General features: G+C 36.5%; 1 protein-coding gene across 1 annotated transcript in view; it reads right to left on the bottom strand.

Annotated features, from left to right (window-relative positions):
- CUNH12orf40 (chromosome unknown C12orf40 homolog) overlaps nt 1–25,462 on the bottom strand; it is a 43,276-nt gene that overhangs the window by 2,754 nt on the left and 15,060 nt on the right. Inside the window, exons 6-10 of the mRNA XM_053662032.1 lie at nt 15,854–16,377; nt 15,544–15,613; nt 11,634–11,694; nt 4,842–4,917; nt 499–581 (exon numbers count right to left, since the gene is read on the bottom strand). Of these exons, the coding sequence (XP_053518007.1) occupies nt 499–581; nt 4,842–4,917; nt 11,634–11,694; nt 15,544–15,613; nt 15,854–16,377 (814 nt within the window). The remainder of the gene's footprint in view (nt 1–498; nt 582–4,841; nt 4,918–11,633; nt 11,695–15,543; nt 15,614–15,853; nt 16,378–25,462) is intronic.

The raw sequence follows: 25,462 nt of genomic DNA, 5'->3' as shown, positions 1-25,462 counted from the left end.
ACAAAGGCAGATGGGAGTATTAATGAAGTAGAGTTCCATTAATGATGCAATTTAAGAGAAAAGCAGCGTCCTGCTCAGAAAATAGTATCACTCCAATTACTCAGAGTAAACTTTACAATAATACTTTATAGTTTTCTTCATATAAGCATTGAGCCTTTCTTTTTGTATGTATTCTTGGTCGTTTTTGTTTTCAACTATTGCAAGTGGGCTACAAAAGAAGCACAACTTTACCATATACAGTCATATTGCTAAGAATGGCTTTTCTAAATAACAATCAACACGTTCATCATTGTTATCAATGTGATGCTCATTTACATTTTATTTCTTTTACATTTTCCTTATGTTTTTAATATTTTCACATTTTGTTTCCATTTATTTCCACACTTTATTGGCTCAGTTACTTTTGTATAGAATGTTAACTATGAGAAGCACAAAAAATTCAAAACCAGTAGAGCATACATTAACCAGCCAAAAAAGGAAGAGGGAAGTGTAACTTACCATTTCTGAACTAGAACTGAAACAACTATCTGTTGGCCTTGGAGAGTAACCGGAAGACTGACTACTCTGCGACGACTCAAGACCTGAAAAGAACGGTTTAATTTATGAACAATGGTATTTATTAATACTCTAGAAAATACATACATAAGTAGAAGACATGTGCTGGTGAAATTAAGTTTAGCTAATACACTGATAAGTTTAGCTGATACCCCTGTGGAGCAGGTGCTTCCTGCGAATGGAAAGCAGAGCCCACAAATGGGAATGGTAGAACTGCACCAATGACGTGAGCTAAGGGCATCCCCCACAGTAAGTTTACTTAGTCCATAGGTACAGTAAACTCAGAGTCATTCGTGAGGAAGACAAATGTCTGCTGAATGAAGCCTTAATCATATGTGGAATCTAATGAACAAGCTGAACTAACAAGCAATACAGAGACAGACTCACGGATGGACAGAGAACAGGTGACAGCTAGTGGGAGGGAGGTTGGTGGGGAGGAATTAAGTGAAAAGGAAAACAGACCTGGGAACGTGGATGACAGTGTGGTGACTGCTGGGGGGAGCAGTGTATAAGGGGACTAAATGGTAATAGGAAACATATAATAAAGATAAAAATAAAAATAGAGAAAATGCAGATCAAAATGTAAGTGCAGCTCAACACTTTATGTAAAACACTGTAATTTAGTAGGGATATGTGGCCATAATGCTCAAAGCATTCAGAATCTTATAATTAAGAAAAATGTATGTTTTTTTAAAATAGTTCCCAAATGAGGTGCAACAACACAAATCATATAAGGTACAAATGTAAAGGAAAGCCAAGTGTGATAAGCTCAAAGGAAAGAGACATTTGGTGAATAGTCACAGAGAAAGCACAACTATAAAAAGTTGGTTTTGAAAGATGAACAAGAACTTTCCAGGGAAACAAGATAGTATATGGAATCGAACGGGAAAAAGTATAAGGACATACTTTAATGTTAAAGAAAGTTGCATTTTATATTATCTACCAAGGTCAGTTAGGAGATTAATTCAATAATCTAGTTATGAAGTGATTCAGATCTGAAATAAAGCAATGAGGTGAAATTAGGATGGAGAAAAAAACAAAAGATTCAAATTTTAAGAAAACTTTCAAATAGCCTAATTTTTATATGTATGTAGCTTTAAAAATTTTTGTGCATCTGTTATAACTTGAGTACCAAAATCTGAGAAAGGTTAGACGCATACACACACTCAGTAACAAGAAATGACAACTGATACCACAAGAATTCTAAGGATCATAAGAAGCCACTATAAACAAATATACACAAACAAAATGAACGACCTAGAAAAAAACAAAAAATTCTTAGAAATATACAGTTTACCAAGGCTGAATCAAGAAGAAATAGAAAATCTGACTAGAGCAATTACTAGTAAGGACATTGAATTAGTAGTCAAAACTCTCCCAACGAAGAAATGCCCAGAGCCAAACTGGCTTAACCAGTGAGTTTTGTTAAACATTTGTAAAAGAATTAATACCAATCTTTTTTTAACTCTTCAGGGAAAAAAAAGAGGAAGAAACCCTTACAAACTCATTTTACAAGGCCAGCATTATTCTGATACTAAACGCAGAAAGTAACAATACTAAAAAAGAAAACTACAGGCAAATATCTCTGATAGATACAGATGAAAAAGTTCTCAAGGAAATACTAGCAATGCAAATTCAACAGCATATTAAAAGAATTATTCACCATGATCAGGTGGGATATATCCCTGGGATGCAAGAATGGTTTGACACACATAAATCAATCCTTGTGATTCACTACACTAATAAGAATAAAAGAACCACATTATCATCTCAATAGACGAAGAAAAGGCATTTGACAATATTCAACATCAGTTCATGATAAAAGCTCTTAACAAATTAGGCACAGAAAGAACATTTCTCTACATATAAAGGCTCTATATGGCAGGCCCACAGATAATATCATACTCAGTGGTGAAAGGTTGAAAGCTTTTCCTGAGATCAAGAACAAGACAAGGGTTCTTCACGTTACCTCTCTTATTCAACATAGTATTAGATGTCCTAGCTTGAGCAATCAGGCTATTTTAAAAAATTAATAAAAGGTATCAGCATTGGAAAGGAAGAAGTAAAAGTGTGTGTATTTGCAGATGACATAATTTTATAAATAGAAAAAACTTAAGATTCAACCAAAATACTATTAGATCTCCCCTGGCTGGTGTGGCTCAGGTGACTGAGTGCCAGCGTGTGAACCAAAGGATCACTGGTTTGATTCCCAGTCAGGGTATACGACTGGATTGCAGGCCAGGTCCCCAGTACAGGGCACATGAAAGGCAACCACACATTGATGTTTCTCTCCTGCTCTTTCTCCCTCCATTCCTTTCCCTCTAAAAGTAAATAAAGTCTTTTAAAATATATATATAAATGGACAGTTCACAGAAAAAGAAATACAAATAGCCCTTGAATATTTCTTCTTAGAAACACTGGGCTTCACTCAGATAGGATACAAACTCAAACTTCTATCTAATCTATCTTTATAAGATTCATAAAAATTACTAAATTTGGCCACAGTCCTCTTGTTGAGGCTATAGAATAAAAGGTACTATTTCTGGTGGAACTGCCAAATGGTGCAATGAGGACTTTGGCAATATCTACCAAAAAAGTACATTAAGACTAACTTTACATTGTTGAGAGGTTCTGCAACTTTAAGTGAAACACATAACTAAACCAATTACACCACAGGCTAATTGATAAAGACAAGAGTTACGTTCCTACAGCACCTCAGCTACATTTTATCAAAACGACACTGAATGAAACAATGCTATTCTAGGATCCTGCTGTGTTTCCCCCTGACTCAGCAATCCTGCTCCTAGAAATTACCCTGATAATGCATCTCCACAATTAAGTAACATGTGCACAAAGTTGTTCACTGCAGCATTATCTGTGTTCAAATTAAAACTATAAACTATTACACCCATATTATTACCCTACCAGCCACATTTAAGCAGGTGTTACTTCTGCCAGACCCTATATATAAAAGACACATCTAATAAGAAAAGCTAAAATTCCTAAAAGAAAATAGGCAAAAACCATGAAAGGAATTTCACAGATGACACGTGGAGAGCCAGTCAACCTAATTAATAATCAGGGAAGTATATATTAAAATCACAATGAGAGCACCAATAATGATAAAAAGCTAACCCACTGTAAATGAGACTATGTAACAGCTTGGACTCTTAACTCTCACTAGCAGAAGTTTAAACTGGCACAACTACTTTGGAAAACAATTTCGTATTACGCAGAACAGGGGAAAATGCGCATCTCATATGAACTAGCCAATTCTATTCCTAGAGCTATATATCCTAGAGGAACTTTTTATACACGTGTACCACGAGAAATGCCAAGAACTGCCAAAGTAGCATTGTTTATTCATAGCAAAATATTCAAAACAGCCTAAATAATCACTGCCAGATGAAGTTTACACAAAGGATGGTACTGTCATATGAGAGCAAGCTGTATAGCAGTGAACAAAGATTAAAGTTACTGGAATCATGAGTTTCAAAGTAGATGAACCTCAAAATACAGAAGGAAGGCCTGCTGGAGTGTGGTTGGTAGGATAATATGAGTGTGATAATTTATAGTTTTGATTTGAATATTTCACGTAAAATGTCACATGGTGTGCTTGAGTGTGATATTGCTATGTTACAGAATTACAAGCTTATGATTTTGTAATAAAAGACTTTATAGTAGAAAAGGGGGCATTATTTGTGCTGGACCCTGTACGTTACTAGAAAACAACAAAAAAAATCAAGTTGCAGAAAAAATAGAGTTTGCCTCAATTTCTAGCAAGTTCCAAACCAAGCAGTGTGAAAGACTATGTGTGATATCACAAAAATCAAATTCAGGATAATAGTTACCTCTAGAGGGCAGGATAGGTAATGCAACTGAGAAGATCAGAAGTATTGGTTATGCATTACTTTCTTTTTGTAAAATAAAAATGTAATCTTTACTGCATTTTTTCCATTACCATTTAGTCCCCTTATACAAACCTCCCCCCAGCAAACACCACATTGCAGTCTATGAGTCCTTTTTCCTTTATATGCATTATTTTTTAAACTACAAAGTGACTATAAAGATGTTTTATTATTGTGTTAAATTGTACATACATAATATGTATTTATCATGTATATTATATTTTACCAAAAAGTAAAAGTAATTTTAAAGAATCAATTGCCTTACTAATATATTCTACATTAACCATGAAAGGTATTTGCTGACAAAAATCTAAAAAAAAAATTTTTAACTGATTTCGATTTAAATAAGTTTTTTAAAAAAGAATAAAAGTCACCTACTGTTATACTGACCAGTTTTCTTTGTAGATGTTGGCATGACTTTCACTGAATGTAAACCCCCTTCTTCCATCAGATTCTGGAAGAAAAACAAAATTTTAACAACTCCCAAGTATACAAAATAATTTCCTCTTACAGCTCCCTTTTAGTTTCACCAATTCATTTCTACAGTACTATTCCTTCATATTACTTTAAATGAACAATGATCTGTTTTAAAATTAGCCTGTGATGAACAATAAAAGAAATAAAAATAAAATTGCTTCAAAAACACAAGCAGAAGAATAAACACTTGCTAAGAAACTAATTACTGACAAACAGAAAGGGCTTCAGGTAGTCACAGTAAATGCAGCTGGAAAAGACAAAGACATTAAGCAATTTGGAGATTTATTGTTATTCCCTTTCAATTTTTTTTATTGTTGTTCAAGTCCCAGTTCCCCCTCTACCCTCCCCACAGCTCCCTACCCTGGCCTCCCACCCTGGGTCCTACCGCCTTTGGCTTTGTCCTTTATCCATGTTCTTTGTCCCTTTCACATTTCTTAAGTTGAAGAGCAATTTATTTATTTTCAGGTTTTTTAAATAAAAGATTTTATAGGTATAAATTTTATACAGAACACACCAGTGGTTTTATTTTCCATCCATTTCTATATATTTTTTAACTTATTTTCATTCTTTTTCTTTTTTAAAACAAGAGTGTTTCTTAATTTAAAAGAAATGAGGAAGGTTAAGCATCGTGTTTTGTTGTTGATTTCTATAATAAAAAGAGGTTTTATTAAAGAATGTGGCTATGAAGCACTGCTTAGATTAATCTCTTAAACTTTACTCCTTACTACATGAATTATGTTTGCAAATGTACCATGAACTTACAGAAAATGCACATTCTCTGTTGGTGGGATGTAGAGTTTTAGATAGACAGGCAGGATAAAGGAGAAGATGTCTAGCTGTACCCACACCAGTTTGCCTTTCCTCTTAGGCATACGACTAGAGTAGACTGCATTTCCTGTCCTCCCTAGGAGCCGGTTGGACGTGTGACTTAATTTCTGGGCATGGACAGAAGTGGTATGCACCACGGCCAGTCCTGGCCCACGAACATACTGCCCACAGCCCTCCACTTCCGTTCCCCTTCTGCTTTCTGATATCAGCACACACTACTACAAATAAGGAAACCACCAGTTAGAGTCCCTACCAATTTGAGGCCCTACATAACTTTAAGCAGTAGAACCTCTTCTTTAACCTCACTATTCAACCATTTTTAAAGCCTTGTACATTCAACTTTTTAAAAGAATTTCAAGCCCCAAACTTGCAGCAAGAACACACAAGCTAAGAAGAAAGCTATACAGACTTCACAGCTAGCACACAATCCTATTTCCAGGGAAACAGACAAAGAAGGGCACCCCAAAGAGAGGAAACAACTGTTCAAGGAATTCCCCTGTTCCGTAGGGCAGCAAGCCTTCACAGTGCCTGCCCAGCAGGATGTCACAACTGGTACGAGTCAGTAACTCTGTATCTTCTCTCTTCTGAACAGGAGTTCATACTGCACTTGCTCCAACACTACACAGTATATTTTCTTTGTGTGTATCTTTTGCCATCTTTTTAGTTCAACCTTTATTACTAATTTCTACATGTTTCTTGAAAAACATATACAGATTATTTGTTCTTCTCAATTCATTATTCTTTGAATCTTGATTAAGAAAAATCGCCCCTTCATATTTAATCTATTAATTGCTAAGCAGATTCCATTCCTTACATTTTGTTTACCATTTATGTAGCAGTGTAAGTTCATTTTTTGCCCACATTGATCAGGTTTCCTAGTGTGACATTCCACTCCTTTGAACTCTGAAGTCCTTCTATGTGTCTTCATTTCTCCAGTGAAGAAATAACTATTTAAACCATCATAGTTGAACCCTTTTCCTCTCCTACTTTAAAATTAATGTGTTCCAGTTCAAGATGGTGATGTAGGAGGATCCTGAACTCACCTCCTCCCACAGACACATCGAATCTACAGCTACATAGGGAACAATTTCCTATGGAAAAACCCAAAATCTAGCTGAAAGACTCCTTCCTACACATTCAGCGAACAGGAAAAAACCCAAATCAAAATGGGTAGTAGAGGCTAACACACAATTTCACCATAAACACCACGCCATGCATGGCAACCCACAATCAGGAGAGAACCCGCAAATCCAAGTTTCTCCCTGAAAAGCGAACAGTTTGGACCTCACACCTGGTACCCAAATTTTTAAGACATGCACTTGCGAGATGAGCCCTCAAAACATCAAGCTTTGAAAGCCAACAGGGCTGGTGTTCACAAGACCCACAAGCTACAGCAAACTGAGAAATAGTTCTTAAAGGGCTCACCCAGGCTCACTGTAGCTCCCCACCTCCAAAGTCTAAAGCAGAGGCAACCCACTGACTTTCTGTGGGGGAAAAAGCCTATTATCTTCGCAACTGTAGCCTGACAGGCAGGCTTCTAATTAAACTTACATCTAAGGGACGATTATAATCCTCCCTAAATATCACTGAGTCTGGCAGCTATTTTGGCACTCTCCCTCTGCCTCATTCCAGGGTGCCAGTATCTCCCAAAAAGGAGCTTCGGCATATGTCTGGTGCCCCAGTTTTTGCGGCTGCTGACCATGGGACACCCCTTGATCACTTCACTCTGGTAGCCAATGGGACTTACATGGATGGATCCCACAGAATTATAAGAAACAAAGAAAGAGTTCTTAACTGGCTACCCCTCGGGGAACGGCACAGAAACTGCAACAAACCCCCAATCATTCTATGAAAGAGGCCTATTAGTATATCTTCATACCTGTGGCCTGAGAGGCAGGCTTCTAATTAAACTTATATCTAAGGACCAAATGCAATCCTCTCCAGAGACCAGAAAGGCTAGCAGGTACCCTCTTCATGCTCTCCTCTGCCCTCCCTAGATCTCCAATGTCACCAAAAAAGGAACTCAGGCACACATCTGGCATCCAGCTTTTGTGGCTATTTCCCAGAAGACACGTCTGTTGATTGCCTGGCTCTGGTGGCCAGTGGAGCTTGTGGGTTCAATGGGATGGTAGCAAACGATGAAGCAATTCTTAACTGGCTATCACATCAGGACTCAGTGGAGAGGAGGTGGATAGAACTACCCATGTCAGAGTATATTCATATACTTACAAACAGACTTCTGTATATGCCTGAGGGGCCAGTTTCCAATCAGACTGAGTCTGGGTGCTCTCAAGGATGCTCCCCGCTGGGACACTGGTGGGTTTTGGCATACCCTAAACTACGGAAAGCCGCTAAAAATGGAGTAGGTTGCCTGGACCGTCACAAAGCTTTAACAGACAACCAAGATGTGGGGCAGAGTTGAAATATAAAGTTTATTTCCTGCAGAGGCCCAGTCCTTTCAGGTGAGATGGCTGTTTTGCCTAATGCATAGAAACTAACAAAGAAAATCAAGGAAAATGAAGAAATATAAAAACAAAATAAAGCCTCAGAAAAAGACCTTAAAAAATAAAGCCATTTATCTGATAAAAAGTTCAAAATAAAGATGCTCACATAGGTCAGGAGAACAACACATGAACAAAGTGAGATTTTTAAAAATTTATTTATTTTACAAAGTGAGATTTTTAACAGAGACAGAAAATATAAAAGAGTACCAAACAGAACTCACATAGCTAGAGAATATAATAACTAAACTGAAAAATGCAACAGAAGGTTCAACAGAAGACTAGATGAAGCTGAAGAAAGGTTCATCTAACTTAAACACAAACTTAAACAAATATCATTGGATAAATGACATTTATCCAATCAGAGGAGCAAAAAGAAAAGAAAAAAGTGAATATAGCATACAGCACTTATGGACCAATACCAAGTAGCCCAACATTCATATTATAAGGGCCCCAAAAGGAAAAGGAGAAAAAAGGCCAGAAAACTTATGTGAAGAAAACATGGCTGCCAACTTCCCTAACCTAGGAAGGAAAACGGACATCCAGATCCGGGGAGCCTGCAAAGATACACGTGATATAAACCCAAAGGAGTTCACCAAGACACATTGTGCTTAAATTATCAAGAGTTAAAGACAAGAAGATAATCTTAAAAACAGCAAGCGAAAATCAACTTGTTATGTATAAGTGATTCCTCAAAGGACTATAAGCAGGTTTTTCACCAGAACCTTTCCAGGCAGGAAGGCAAGGACATGATATATTTGAAATGCTAAAAGAAGCAACTGCCAAACATGAGTACTCTACTCAGCCAAGCTGTCCATCAGAACAGAAAGAGAGATACAGAGATTCCAAGAAAAGCAAAAACTAAAAGAGTTCAGCACCACTAGACTGACCTCACAAGAAATGTTAAAGGGACTTCCATAAGCCAAAAGAATAGGGCACAAATTAGTAAAAGGAAAATATATAAAAGTATAAATATTACTAGTAAAGGTAAATATACTATAAAATTTAAAATACTCTACTGTTGTAAAAGTGGTGGGTTAACCATTTATAAAGCTAGTATGAAGGTTGAAAGACAAAGGTAATAAAAATAACTATAATAATTTATTAAGAGACACAAAATAAAAAGATATAAGCTGCAACATCAACACATAACATGTGGGCAGAATAAAATGTAGAGCTTTAGAATGCATCCACTTAAGTTTTACCAACTTAAAATAGACTGCTATAAATATGTTGTTTTTATATAAGCCTCACACTAACCACAAAGCAAAAATCTATAGTAGATACACAAGAGGTGAAAAGAAGTCTAAAGCATACCACTACAGAAAATCAACAAAACAAAAAGAGAGCCAGAAAAAAGTACCCAAGGAATCACAAAACCACCAAAAAACAAGGAACAAAATGCCAGTAAGTCTATACCTATTAATAATTACTTTAAATGTAAATGGTCTCAACTCTCCCATCAAAAGATACAGAGCGGATGGATAGATTTAAAAGAAAAAAAAAAAAAAAACAAGACTCATCTAGGTGAATCTTTGTTTTCCACTAGTGATTTAGAGACCCAGTGCCTCTCATCTTGTGGCTCCAAACATCCCTTAGGGCTTCACTGCCCTCTAGCCCCTAAAAGCATAATGTTGGAAAAGGAATCCTCACTTCTTACAATTTTTGAAAAGCTGCATCTCACTTCTGGTAACATTCCATTCTGTAGATCTAGCTATAAGGCTGCACCTAGATAGAAGATTAGGAACTATGTTCCTTGGATGGGCAGCCACTTCATAGTGACAGCTTTACTCTATGAAATATGGTACATGAATTTCAGTAAACAGTTTACCTTACCTGCAACCTCCCCCTGGGTTTTCAGTCTTGGTGAATGGCGCCAACCTGTCACAATCCATTAGTTTCAACAAATCATAGATCCAAGTCTTCAATTTTTCCCCTTCTCCCTTAAACTAATCATCAATTCCTACCAAACATACATCTTCAAAATATTTTTATGGCTCTTCCCCCATTTCCATCCTTTCTGCCAATGGTCAAGTTCAAGCCCTCATTATTTTTGCCCCTGCCTTGAGTCTTGCCACTTCTCAAATCTCATCTCACTGTTGACAAGATACAACTTTTTAATACTCCCAAGTCATGTTACTCCTCTACTAAAAATTTTTCAGGGGCTTTTTTTCTATTTAGTGATAGAAAATTAAACTATTATGTGTCATACAAGGTCTTTTATGACCTGGCCCTTTATGTTGTCCAAAATTATTTGCCATCCCCCCTACCCCTTGAAATTTGCACTACAGTAGTAGGAATAACAGTAGCTAAAATTAAATCACTTGCAGTTTCTAACTCTCTAACATCTCAGTTTCTATCAACGCTGTTCCTTTTTCATAGGATGAAAACATTTTGTGCATTTGGTAAGATTATTAATTAATACCCACATGAAAAGTTTTCTCTTCTATTACATCTTCCTCCAACTACTCATGAAATTTAGAAGTGTCTTTTCCTAGGCTCCCACTCGCTTTTGTACAAACTTCAATTGGAGCACTTCATCAAAATATATTTACTTTTTTTCTGAAGCTACTATATTATAACTTCTTAAAGATAGGTTCCATATCCTTTCATCTCTGCATCTTTCAGAGTCTAGCTTAACAGAAGAATATAAGCTTCATGAGAACTAAACTTTGTTTTCTCACCTCTATATCCAGTGACTAGAACATAGAAAACAATAAATATCTATTAAATGAATTCATAATGGACTCAACTCATATTTACTGAAGATTAAAATAGAAAACAATTAGTAGAGTTAAAAATTCAGTCAGATAACAAGAGTTTGAATCCTGGCTCAAGTGTGTAACCTTGAATTAGTTACTTAATCTCTCTGAGCTTGAGTCTCTTTTGCTGTAAATGCTTTACAGGATCAGGTTCTTGCAGATTACATACACACAACTCCCAGCACAATGTCTGGACTTAAAACAATCACATACCCTAATTACCAGCAAGGTTTACAAACTCCATAAACAATATTTACAGAGGTTTCAGTATTCCTCAATATATCGCCATGTTCCCCTGTAGCACACTGAAACTTAAAGCATTTCCATCTTGTAAGAAATTTTCCAGGATATCAAAATAATTTTAAGTGTACCTATACTGGTCTGTCTCAAATAAAGCACATTACAGTTTCTGAAAATGTGTTAATTTTATTTCTCGATCTAAGCTATAATTTCCTTAGAGTATGAAAATATTTTTAAAAAGAGCCTACAAAGAAGGTTTTTGATAAAAGCTAACCTTAAATCAAAATAAACTGCAAATATTACAATATAAAAATGATAATATAATGGAATTAATTAGAAAGATAATGTAAGATGTGTATTACCTTGCCAAGTCCAAAGTCCCATGATTTCTTAGAATGCAATTCGTCAAAAGGGATATTACTCCTAAGAGTCATAAATAAGACAGCATTAAAGTTTGCTTTATTCCCTCTGAAAATTATTGTTCTAAATTATGGTTCCCAAAAATTAGATGCAAATCAGAATTATAAGAGAAACCTTAAAAAAAATAGTCGAAGCTCTATCCAAAAAAGCCTATTTATTATGTGTGGACCAAACTTGCTCTTTTGTATTCTAAAATCACTGCAAGTGACATGGGTTTAGCCAGGTTTAGGGACCACATTATAAATCATTTTTACAAAGTGCACTGTATTCATTTATTTTTTAACCTCAGCAGAGGTCATGCTTATTGATTTTTTTAGAGAGGAAGAGGAAAGGAGGGAAGAATAAAGGAAGATAAACATCAATGTGAGAGAGAAACATCAACTGATTGCCTCTCCTACCTGCCCCAATCAGGAACCAAACCTGCAACCCAGGCTTGTGCCCTGATCCGATAGAATCCTCAACACTTCGGTTCGTGGAACGCCACTCCAACCAATTCAACCTACTGAGCCATGCAGTCCAGGGCATCAGGTACATTTTAAAATTCAAAGCCTAACATGTTGTTTCCCATTCATAAATCTTTGGATATTTGGAGATTTGCAAAAGAACTCATTTGTTGATTTTATTAAATAAGCTGTGAATCTATGTTTTAATTAATTTCTTATGCCAATCCTATCCATAAGAAAATATTTCAAGAATAAAAATCTATTTTAGTTCATGATTTTCAATTAGCAACATTTGACTAAATCAACATTATTACCAAGAAAGTTAGGACTACTCTGAAACTACAAGTTTTCTTTAATTACCTATAACTGCAGTGTAATAAACTACTGATGTGCTTCTTTATGCCATTAACGTTTGAAATCTATTACTTCCTTGTTCTGATTGGTAATAACCAAGCCACCTTCCCATGGAGGGCTGTCCAAAGTTAGAAAATATGCTTACTGGGCTTTCAGTCAAGATGGTGGCATGGGCAGACACAGCTCACCTCTTCATACAACCACATCAAAATTACAACTCAAATACAGAACCATCACTCAGAATTGTCAGATACTGAGTTGAACAGAAGTCTGACAACTATGAAATTAAAGAAACCACATCCATCCAGACTGGTAGGAGAAGCACAGACTCAGAATGGGCTGGTCCCTCACACATGTGTGAGCGATAAAAATTTGGACGGGATATCTCCAAAGTGAGGAGCCCCAGGCCCACACCAGAAACCCTAGTCCAGGATTCCACTGCCAGGAAGATAAGTCCTCACAAATTCTGGCTGCAAAAACCAGCATGGACAGAGTCAATAGAAAAGAATTCTGCAGCCCCAAGCAGTTCCTCTTAAAGAACCTACACATGGACTCACCTACTCAGACTCATTCCCTCTGAGCTCTAGCACTGGGGTAGGAGCTTGAAAGGTACCATTGTCACAGGGGGAGAAATTGAAGTGTCTGGCATTAAGACAAGGAGAGGCCATTGTTCCTTTGCTAAAACCTTCCCCCACAGAGCCAGCAGGCTGGTGCCATATCTGAGACTCCATCAACGAGGCTAACACTGTTTGTCTGGCCTTGGCTAACAAGGCTAACACTGTTTGTCCGGCCTTGGAGATCCCCAGGGACTCTGTCCCACCCAATTTACAGGCCCACCCAAGCTGCTTTTCCAAAAGAATGGCCACTCTTGGCTCATACTTCACAACTTCCTAAAGCTATCAAACAAGCAATAGCTGGTCTCAGTGAACCCCAAGCCTGGCTCTAGCCGCAGCCACCCTGGATTCACAGCTTGACTTTACCTGGGAATCTCCAAGACCAACACAAGTAGCAGCCATCTCAGATTTCTTTATAGCTCAGGAAAAGAAGCCCTGAGCAAAACACAGGTAGGGGCTGACCTTGGCCTGCACCACCTAGGAAACCCCAGGGCTAGTGCACCCAGTGGACAGCTCCTGACTACTTCGGAGCACCTTCACCCTGCCCCTGCACAGATGATCCTCCATGGAAGGCAGAGGTTGGTGGTAAGTGGTCATGGCCAATTCTTGCAGCTGACTGACCTGGGTAAATCCCTCCCATTAATCTGCCAACAGCAACCGAGGCTCAACTACAAGAAGAGGGTATACTCAGCCCACACAAATGATTGGGCACCTTGAGTACCCAGCTTGGGTGATAGGGGAGACTGTGCCACTTGACCCTATAAAACACCTACTACGTTAGACCATGCTACCAAGACATAGAGTCAAAGCAGCTCTACCTAAAACATATAAAACAATGCAGGGAGGCTGCCACAATGAGAAGACAAAGAAACATGGCCCAAATGACAGAACAGATCAAAACTCCAGAAAAAAAAGATCTAAATGAAATAGAGATAAACCATCTATCAGATGTGGAGTTCAAAACACTGGTAATAAGGATACTCAAGGAACTTAATGAGGACCTCAACAGCATAAAAAAGATCCAGTCAAAAATGAAGGATACAGTAAATCAAATAAAGAACAATTTACAGGGAAACAAAAGGAGAGTGGATGAAGCCAATAATCAAATCAATGACATGGACCATAAGGAAGCAAAAAAACAACCAATCAGAGCAAGAAGAAAAAAGAATCTAAAAAAATGAGGATACTATAAGCAGCCTCTTGGACAACTTCAAGAGGTCCAACATTCACAATATACAGATGCCAGAAGGAGAAGGGAAGGGCAAGAAATTGAAAATTTATTTGAAAAAATAATGAAAGAACACTTCCCTAATTTGGCTAAGGAAATAGACATGAAAGTCCAGGAAACACAGAGAGTACCAAGCAAGATGGATACAAAGTGGTCCACTACAAGAAACATAATTGAAATGCTAAAGGTTAAAGATAAAGAGAGAATCTTAAAAGCAGCAAGAGAAAAGCAGTTAGTCACCTATAAGAGAATTCCTATAACACTGTCAGCTGATTTTTCAAAAGAAACTTCACAGGCTAGACAGGATTGGCAAGAAATATTCCAAGTTATAAAAAGCAGCAACTTACAGCCAAGACTGCTCTACCCGGCAAAGATATCATTTAGAATCAAAGGGCAGATAAAGAGCTTCCAAGACAAGAAAAAACAAAAGGAGTTCATTATCACAACAAATGTTAAAGTGGCTTATTTAAGAAAAAGAAGATCAAAACAATGAACAATAAAATTGCAAAAAATAAGTATCCATCAACAATTGAATCTAAAAAACAAACAGCGAACATGAAAAAATGAGACAGAGTCATGGATACAGAGAGCATTTTGATGGTTGCCAGATGGGTAGGAGGTGTGGGGGAATGGGTGCAGAGGTGAGTGGATTAAGAAGTACAAATAAGTAGTTACAGAATAGTCATGGGGATGTAAAGTACAGTACAGGAAATGGAGTACTCAAAGAACTTGTATGCATAACCTATGAATATGAACAATGTTGGGGGACTGCCTAGGGGAGTGGAGGGTGCTGGGTGGAGGGGGTAAAAAAATCAGGACAACTGTAATAGCATAATCAATAAAATAAAAATAAAATATGCTTATTTACCAGTAAGCATTCTTATATATGCAATCCTTCTATTTCTTACTGCAAATTAATAAATTAATATTCTGGAGGGTATTTAAGTATCTTGAACTATGTGTTCAAGTCAGTTTTCTCAAATTAATTAACATCAAAATTCAGATGAAAAGATACTACTGTGCAGGCAAATATGAGAACTATATACTCAAACAGGTTGATATAATTAAGAATCTGACAACTGGTAATCCTTTGAGGGCAGCCTGCCCAGCCTTAGACAGCAATACGCCTACCCCACTTAGCATCAGTTCAACCTTCAACATGCATTACACTAAATTCTGATTTGCATTCCTAGGATTTACCTAAAAAACTTACATTGTGTTCACCGGATATTTCTGGATTTCTATCTGTGTTGTCTTTTCTTGGTAGTCCCTTTCAAATTTTCCTGTAAAAATAAAAACATGCACTGAACTAAAACTTGAGGATAAACTATTTGTTTTTAATTAGAAGCTATTAGTATGACTGAAATAGAGGGAAATGCCTGTCCACAATGTCATATAATAGAACGTCATTCTATTTTTAATTTCGTATCCCTCCAAATACACACACAAATACACACACATACACACAAAACTGAAAACAGAAAAACCCAATAGACTACTACATTTCCACACTTAACACCAACCTTTTTTTTCATAGCTGGCTAGATAGCAAACCTTCTCAAAAGATGTGCTAGGATTATTCCCCTCACTATTGTTGTCCTCATTCCGATCATTCTTGTTTGGCTGACACTTTTGTGGATAACTTGTTTTATTAAAGCTGGAACTACTAAAATTCAACTCTGGATCTGTAAAAATACTTCCAATGCATCTATCAGAGAGATGGTTTTCATCAGAACTGGTGAACACACAAATATCTCTCTCATAACCACACTTGTCAAATGGTTTTTTTATAGTCTGTTGATCTATGCTTAATAAATTGTTCACATTTTCATCAATAAAAGAGTTAAAATTCTCTGACAGAAAGCTAGGGGTTGGCTGGTTCACAACTTCAAAAAACTTTGAAATGTCTTTTCTATTTCCCTCCCAAATGTGTTGTATGGATTCCTTTTCAGTAATGAAGTCTGACTGTCTTCTCTTGTCCACGCTTCTACCATCTTCACCCGTAACAACAGCAGGTCTTCCATTGAGGAAATTCCTGTTTCCTGGACTTTGGGGTAAATAGAATCATATTTAGCAAGAAAAGCATTTTCATTTAGAAACTCTCAAATTCTGAGAAAACATAGTAGCTACTGCCTATATTTTGTTTTTATTTTTCAAACTTAAATAAATAATATCACTTTTGGTGGAAATGTGTCTATTGCACTTGTAATGCCTTAGTGAGTATAAAATAAACTACACTTAGTTTAGTATCTCAATGTGAAAAATTATTATGTGGTTCAATTTACTGTTATATTAACAAAACATGACCAAACTGTAGTATATCCTCTGTAATAATGTCTAGCAAATATCCTAGAAAACCACCATGTCACTGATACTCCATTTAACGAGAGAAAGATGTTTTATTTAGGACTATGATGAGAAAAATTATCCCCAGTGTTAAAATATTAAATTAAATAGTTATGAGGACAATGTAATAGATACTTCTCAACCTAACACAAATATAAAAAAAACTCTGATATCCCCAAGGAAAAACAATAAAAATACAAACATATATATAAGTAATAAAACCAAGAGATAAGATGATTAGATGAAATGGTTAAACTAGATAATTTAAGTTCCCTTCTACTACAGAAATCATAACTCTAGGTTATGTCCAACCTGTATTAAAAAAAAATCAAAGGTATCATAGAAAATAATTAGAAATCAAGATATTCTGGGCTCTGTTGTCATCGGCTACTTACAATTATTTAGGGTTAGGTTGTTTCAGAGATTACAGGTACAAAAAAACAGAAAAGACACATCGACTGCTACGACTAACTGATTTCTAATTCTATTTTTTAAGTTACTTCTTAAATATTTAATGAAAGGTCACACCTGCTGTGTTCCAGAGAGTACATCGCATGCTGAGGACAGAGACATGAAAGAATTCAGTTTGGTATTAAAGAAAAGAGATGTTTTGCTCATGAATAGCACAGATCGTGGTCCTACATTGGTTCACAATATGGATCTCATTAGTGTTTATGGCAGAATAATGCTATTCTGTTATGTACAGACATGTACATGTATAAACATGTATAAAAAGAAGTAAGCACACACCAGAGGGATGAATAAGAAAAAATGCAAAGTTTGCAGCATGTCTGAGAAACAAAAAGAAGAGAAAGTTAGAATAGAAACAGTGAAAGGAAACTTGTGGCCTGTCTTAAAAGGTACAAAAGGGCCAGATTATGCAGAATTTTATTTGAGGAAAACAGTAAGAAACATGGAGATGTGAGTACAAAAGTAAAAATAACTTGCAAAATATCAGCCTGATTGCTGGGTGAATATGGATTTCAGAACTTCCATCTGCTCAAAATGAAGTAAGAGTGACCAGATTTATCCTGCTTCCTGACACAGTTAAAAAAAAAGAAAAAATATATTAAACAATGATTTTCAGATATGAGCCAGCCACCAGATAGAACAGCATAATGATGCCTGAAAGAGAGACACCGAATGAGGCGAACCCTATGATTTCTCCTAGTTCACTGCCTGGAGAGTATTCAAGCCACACAATAGAGAGGGAATACCCAGTCAGAGGCTACAGACTCCCTTTGTTGGGGACATAGAGCTTGTGGGTCATTCAGAGAGACACCAGATGATAGAGCTCAGAGGGCAGAGTACCCTGAAGGTGAGTGTTACAAAGAAAGTGCTCCCTAGATCTCCAGAGAATTCTCAAATCTCCAGGTAAGTACTGATCAGCACATGCACATGAGGTAATTACCCAAGGCTGAGAAAAGAAACACCCAAGGTAAGAAGTTCGAACAATTCTAGGCACTCACACAGTGATGGGAAAAATTTTGTGTTCCCACCAGCAAGAGTAGAAAACCTTATAATTCAAAACAAAATCAGAAAGTACTCAGAAGGGTGCTGTCTTAGCAGGAGACAAAATTAGCCATCCACTGAAGACATACCTCGTTCCATTTAGCAAAGTTTAAGGAAAGCTTTAATAAGATCACACTATTTCCAACTAAATCAACTGTATCCCAGAACAAAGCTTAGTACAATTTACAGGACTACAAAAATTACCTGAAACCAAAAAGATACAGACCAAAATTACCAGGAAGGCAATAAAACAAAGTTATATACTCCATGATGAGGAGAAAAATCAATTACTAGAAACAGATCAAGAACTGACAGAAGTGATAGAATTTGTAGAGCAGTACAATAAAAGTTATAATGATATTCTCTATATTCAAGAAGAGAGAGCAAAGAATGAACATATTAAATAAATACATGGAAGACATAAAGAACAGTTAAATCTGTCTTCTAGACATGAAAAGTACACTGAATAGGTTTACCAGATTAGACGCCAAAGAAGATATAATTAATGAAGATATAGCAATATAATCTATGCAAAATGAAACGAGAAAAAAATTGAAAATAAATAAAGCATCAGTAAATTGTGACACAACTTTGAGTGAATTAATTTACATGAGACTTGAGTCCTCAAGAAGAGAGAAATCATACAAAAAATATTTGAAAAATTAATAGCTGAATCTTTTCCAAATTTGATAAAAACATTAAGTCCACAGATCCAAAGATTCTCAACACAGCATAAACACAAGAAGTAAAATGAAAATGACATCACAGTCATAGGATAGAAGTCCATGGTAGAAAATCCATGAGAGAAAAATCTTTAAAACATTATATATATATAAAGAAAAGAATGACAGTGCCCTGGCTGGTGTGGATTTGTTGGCTGGAGTGTCATCCTGTGCACCAAAAGGCTGTGGGTTCTATTCCAAGTCAGGGCACATACCTACGTTGTGGGTTCAATCTTTAGTCAGGGCAGGTGTGTAAGGCAATCAATCAATGTTTCTCTTACACTCTTTTTCCCTTCCTCTCTCTCTAAAGCAATGAAAAAATGTCCTCAGTTGAGGATAAAATAATTTTAAAAAATAAGAATGACAGCCAACTTCTAATTGGAAACAATGAAAGTCAAGACATCTTTTGAAAGGAAGACCACAATAAAGATTTAGGAATATACAAAAGATGAAAGAATTGCTAGGAGAATTATACTATAAGAAATGTTTAAAAAAAATCTTTCAAGCAAAAGAAAAGCATCACCAGACAGTTTTCTAGATGTAAATCTAGATCTACACAAAATAATAAAGACGATAAAAAATGAACAATGTATTCTTATGTACAAAAAACATGTTTTATAATGCTTTTAACTCTGTGCAAAGCAAAAAGAATGTATTACTGGGTTTTCTAGTCAAGATGGTCAAGTAGGTAAATTCTGTGCCCACCTCTTCTCATGACCACATCAAATTACAACGAAATTATAGAATACCCATCACTGAGAGCCCCTGAAGACCAGCCAGGCAGAATTCCTATAACTAAGGATAAAAAGAAAAAGCCATCCCCTGGCCAGGTGGCTTCATTGGTTAGAGTACTGTCCCATGCACCAAAGGTTGCAGGTTCAATACCCAGTCTGGGCGCATATGGGAGGCAACCGATTGATGTATCTTTTACTCTCTCTCTCTAAAATAAAAAAACACACATCCTCAGGTGAGAATTTTGTTTTAATTAAAGAAAAAGCCATGTCAAAACTGGTAGTAGGGGCAGAGATGCACAACAGGCAAGACAAACATCCATGGTGTGGCAACTAAGAATCAGGAGGGACATCTCAGCTGCAGAGATCCCCAAGGGGTCCCAGCCCCACACCTGGTTCCCAAGCCCAGAGACAAGTGCCAGGAAAAGAAGTCCCCATAGTATCTTGCTGTGCAAATGAACGGGGAGTGCCTCTGAGAAAAACAAAGGGCTGCAGGAGACCAAAGCATGCTGCTCTTAGAGATTCAGCATACAAATTCTCTCACTCAAAACTCACTCTAAGCTCCAGCACAGGGGCAGCAGGTCAGAAAGCACCAGAGACATATGAGGAGACACTAAATTGCCTATTAAATTGACCATCTTCAGGGTTGGGGCTAGAGAGGCAAAAGCGGGGGGAGCCAAATCTGTGCTATCACACTACCACCAGTCTCCTTGCCCCCGTGATTCCTTGAGACCCCACCCACCACACTCTCCAGGTACAAACCTCTACCAGTGCATCCTCCACACATACAGCCTGTCTCTAAATAAACTGCAGACTTTTCCCAAAATCTCTTCAGGTACACAAACCAAAAGGGGTACTCTGTAGTTCTTCCTAGGTGGCCCCAACAAAGCATAAGTGATGACACATCTCAACTTACATTGTTAACTCCTATCAGGTGGCCCCAAACAAAATCAGCAGCCAGTCTTGGTCTGAAAATTTCATCTAAGCCCAACACTAGTGGCAGCCAGCCTCAGTTCACACCACAGCCTCTCCCAACTGTCTCCAAGCCCAGCTTAAGCAGCAACCAACTACAAATCAGCCAGTAAAGCTTACCAAGCAGCCCCAAGTGTGGCACAAGCAGCTGACCTTGGCCTACACCTGAGCACTTCCCAGTATACTCCAGACCCAAAATACCCAGTGGAGGGCTCAGGCCACATCAGAGCACTACTCAAATGACACACTAAAAGAGGAAATTCAGTTGGCACCACAGCCCCACTAAAGCAATTCACACTCTATGGAATCAACCCCCTTACAACACTTAGCCCACTGGAATCACAGCCTGTCCCCACAGCCAGTCAGCTTGTGGGTAAACCCCACCTACTGACTTCCAATAGTAATTACTGTAATTCTAGGCCCAACTAGAATAGGGGGGCACTCAACCCACACAGGGGACAACCCTAGAGCACCGAGCTCAAGTGACCAGGGAGACTGCACCACCAGGCCCTACAAAACACTTTCTACATAAGGCCTCTCTGTCAAAACCAAAAAACACAACAAATATACCCTAAATGCATGGAAACAAAACACAGGGAGTCACCTATAATGAGACAATGTAACAAATCCCAAATGAAAGAACAGAACTAAAAGAATCTACCAGATACAGAGTTCAAAAAACTGGTTATAAGAATGATGCTCAATGAACTTAGGGGGAGAACAGATGAACTCAATGAGAACTTACACAAAGAGATATAGGAACTATAAAACAGAACCAGTCAGAAATGAAGAGTATAATAGCTATAATGAAGAATGCAGAAGATGGAATCAACAGCAGATCACATGGATCAGGGGATCACATCAGCAATTTGGAAGACATGGCAGTGGAAAACACCCAATCGAAATGGCATAAACACAGAGAGAATTTTTTAAACCATGAAAACAGTTTAAGGGCCTTGGGAACAACATCAAATATAACAATATTCACATCATAATGATACCAGAAGGGGAGAGAGAGAGAAAAGCACTGAAAAACTATTTGAACAAATGGCTGAAAACTTCCCTACATGGTGAAGGAAACAGACATACATGTCCAGAAAATGCAGAGTTCCCAAAGTGATGAATCCAATGAGGTTCACATCATAATTAAATGCATATAATTAAAATGCAAAGGTTACAAACAAAGAGAAAACCCTAAAAGGAACAAAAGAAAAGAAGTTAACTTTGTTCAAGGGAGCTCCTATTAAACTCTCAGCTGATGTTTGCAATAGAAAATTTGCAGGCCATAAAAAAAAGGCACAAAATATTCAAATTGAAAGGCAAAAGCCTACAACTATTATTATTCTACTCAGCACGGCTGTCATTTAGAATGAAAGGAGAGATAAACAGTTTTGCAGATGAGAAAAAGCTAAAGAAGTTCATCATCACTAAAACAATATTACAGGAACTATTAAAGGGACTTCTTTAAGTAGTCAAAACATGAATAAGAAAATAAAAGAAAAAATTTCACTAAGGCAAATGCTCAGTAAAAGCAGTGAATCAACCAACTATAAAGCTAATACAAAGCTAATACAAAGGCAAAAATTGTGTAATTTCAACAATAAAGGGAAACACATAAACACATTCAAAAGAAGTAAAAAAATAACCAAAAAAATAAACATGGAGTGAGGGAGTAAAAATTGTACTGGATTTACAGTGTGATAAAACTTATACAACAATCAACTTTAAATAGAATTCTATAAACATAATTTGGTATATATGAGGCACATGATAAAAACATATAAGAAATAAAAAATATAAAGAGAAAGGAATTCAAACATAACACTATAGAAGTCATCAACATACAAGAGAAGAGATTAAGAGAATAAGAAAGGAATAGAGAACTACAAAGTCAATCAGAAAACAGTTACTAAAATAGCAATAATTGCATACCTATTAAAAATTACTTTAATTATAAATGAACTAGTGCTCCAAACAAAAGACATAGGCTGAATGGATTTAAAAAACAAAACCTGTACACATGCTGCTTAGAAGAGACCTACTTCAGACTCAAAGACACACACAAACTGATAGTAAAGAGATGGAAAAAGATATTTCATGCAAATGGATTTTGTTAAAAAGCCAAGATAGCAATACCTTTTTCAGAAAATGGATGTTAAAACAAAAGCTATTAAAAAAGACAAAGAAGGGTATTTCATAATGATAAAGGAACTGATACAACAAAACAATGTAACTCTTGTAAACATCTACACACCCAAGGTAGGAGTACCTAAATATGTAAAGCAAATACTGATGAATATACAGAAGAAATCAACAGTAATACAACAGTAGTAGGCGACTTTGACAACCCACTGACATCAATGGATGGATTATCCAGACAGAAAATCCAGAAAGAAACAGTGGTCTTAAATGACATAGTAGACCAGATCAGCAATTTTCCACTAGTGTGTCAAAGTACATCAGTGTGCTGCAAGAATTTTTAAAATGTGCCATACCTGAGAATTTAGTTAGGAGCAATGACCTCTTTTCCCTTAGATTGTCAAGTAAAAAAATGACAACAGCCAATACAACAACAACTGTTCAGTATGAGTGAATCAAAATTATACCTATTTTTGGTCAGATCAGCAAAAAATATATTTTTTGATGTGCTGCAGAATCTTAGTAATTACTTTATGTGTGCCATGAGTTGAAAAAGGTTGAAAATCGCTGGAGCAGATGGACTTAATTGATATTTTTTGAAGATTTCTCCCAAAAGCAGCAGAAATATATTTTTCTCAAGTGTCCATGGAGCATTCTCCAGGATAGACCATATGTTAGGTCACAAGAAGAAAAACTACAGACAAACAGAAATAAAGATAAAAGCAGAATTCAATGAACTAAAAATAGAAAAATAAGAACTATGTGCTTTAGCCAACAATCAATAGGTGCATCTCTACCATAAAAATGCCAGCCTAGGAGCTAATCCAATATGTAAGAAAAATCCTTCTATTACAGAGTGCCCTTGGTCAGGCTCTGGAAAGTGAGCAGTAAATATGAAAAGCAGGGGAGGTTGAAGCAAAAGTCAGACCTGCCTCACGGAGGGCCCTTACTACTAACATGAATTTCAGAATAAATGTTTCTTTAGCATATGAGCTCTAGCGTGCAAAACAACCATATAGCATGGAAGGTACCAAAAATATTGCAATAAAAACTCAATGAGCACCAAAAGAAAAAAAAGTGAAACTGAGAGACGATTTAGTTAGAAGATAAAGTTGGTAAGTCTCTAATCAGAATGAATGGTGAGAAAGGGCAAAAATACAACCAACCATATTAATAATGAGGAAAAAAGACATCACTACAGATGTTAAAGATTTTAGTGTTTAAAAACAAGATTTTCTGAATGAATTTAAGTCAATAAATTCTACAACATAGACAAAAGGATTCATTCATTGCATAGCACAAACTACCAAAGCTCACTAAAGAAAAAATAAATAGTATTACTAGCCTATATCTAGTAAAAAATGGTAGGAAAAAAAAAAACCTGGAGAACATTATGCTAAGTGAAATAAGCCAGGCAGTGAAAGACAAATGCCATATGATCTCACCTATAAGTAGAACCTAATCAACAAAACAAATAAGCAAGCAAAATAGAACCAGAGACATTGAACAATCTGACAGTAACCACAGGGGAGGTGGGAGGAGGGTAATGGGAAAAGAAGGGGAAGAGTAGTCAAAGAACATATATGAAGGACTCATGGACAAAGCCAAAGGGTGGTAGGATTGAGGGTGGGGCCAGAGGAAGTGGTGGTGGGAAAATGGAGATAACTGTATTTGCACAACAATAAAAAAAATAAGTTATACCTAAAAAAAATAAGAAAATAACCTTAGCACCAAAAGAACTCCACACAAAGTTCTTTTGTTCATACAGAGTTTCATACAGGGAGCAGACCAGTATTTACCTTGGGATGAGGGTAAAATGTGAATTGACCAGAGGAACAGATTGCAAAGATGCCCAGAGAAACTACTGGGGATGATGAATAGTACTGCATGTTCATTATATTTGACATGTCAAAACTTATCAAAGTGTATATTTTAGATAAATGCAGTTTGCTGTATGTTGATTATACATTAACAAAGTCATTTTAAAACTGTACTAAAGGACAAGGAGGAAACAAAAACAACTGTTACGTGGCTGTTACAATTCTCCAGGCAAGAGGTGGTGGTAGCTTAAACTGAGATGGAACCATGGAGATAGACACATGAAGATAACCTTCAAGTTTGTTAGAATACACAACTGGCAACACTTTGCTGGTGAAATGGATATTGGGGGTTGGAGGAAGGAGTCAAGAACAACTTTTATTTGGGTTTAAGCAACTGAGTGAATAGTGGTACCATTTACTAAAATAAGGAAGACTGGAATAGAATTACAGAGTCAAGGTTTTTCACAATTACAAAGACTGACTCAAACTGCTTTTGCAAGTTTTAACAGATTTAAAACAATAAACCAGAGTTTACACACAGACATCAAGGAAATAAAAATGGGACACTGATCAACTGCCATAAAGGAAAGTTATTAATATGTTTATGATACAGAAAAAGAAACTAGTAATTCATAGATATTATAAAATAGGGGCAAAACACCATTGCCCAAAATATTTTTAAATAAATAAATAAAAGATATGTGTACCCATCAGAAAATGATTACTTAAAACTATTTTAATTAAATTCTGTGCTTTACTTCTAGTGGGTGTTTTTCTATTAGTATTACTTAGGTCTGTTTGCATTTTTAATTAAAAATATTTGTGCCCATTAAAATCAAAATTTAAATTAAAAATTACTAACTGAAAGAAAGAAGATATAGGTTCTTTAT

This window comes from Artibeus jamaicensis, unplaced genomic scaffold (genome assembly GCF_021234435.1).
Source record: "Artibeus jamaicensis isolate MK-2021 breed Jamaican fruit bat unplaced genomic scaffold, CSHL_Jam_final contig_233, whole genome shotgun sequence".
In the NCBI taxonomy this organism is placed as follows: domain Eukaryota; kingdom Metazoa; phylum Chordata; class Mammalia; order Chiroptera; family Phyllostomidae; genus Artibeus; species Artibeus jamaicensis.
The sequence above is the reverse complement of the archived record's forward strand: the minus strand, read 5'-3'. Positions and strand labels throughout refer to the sequence as shown.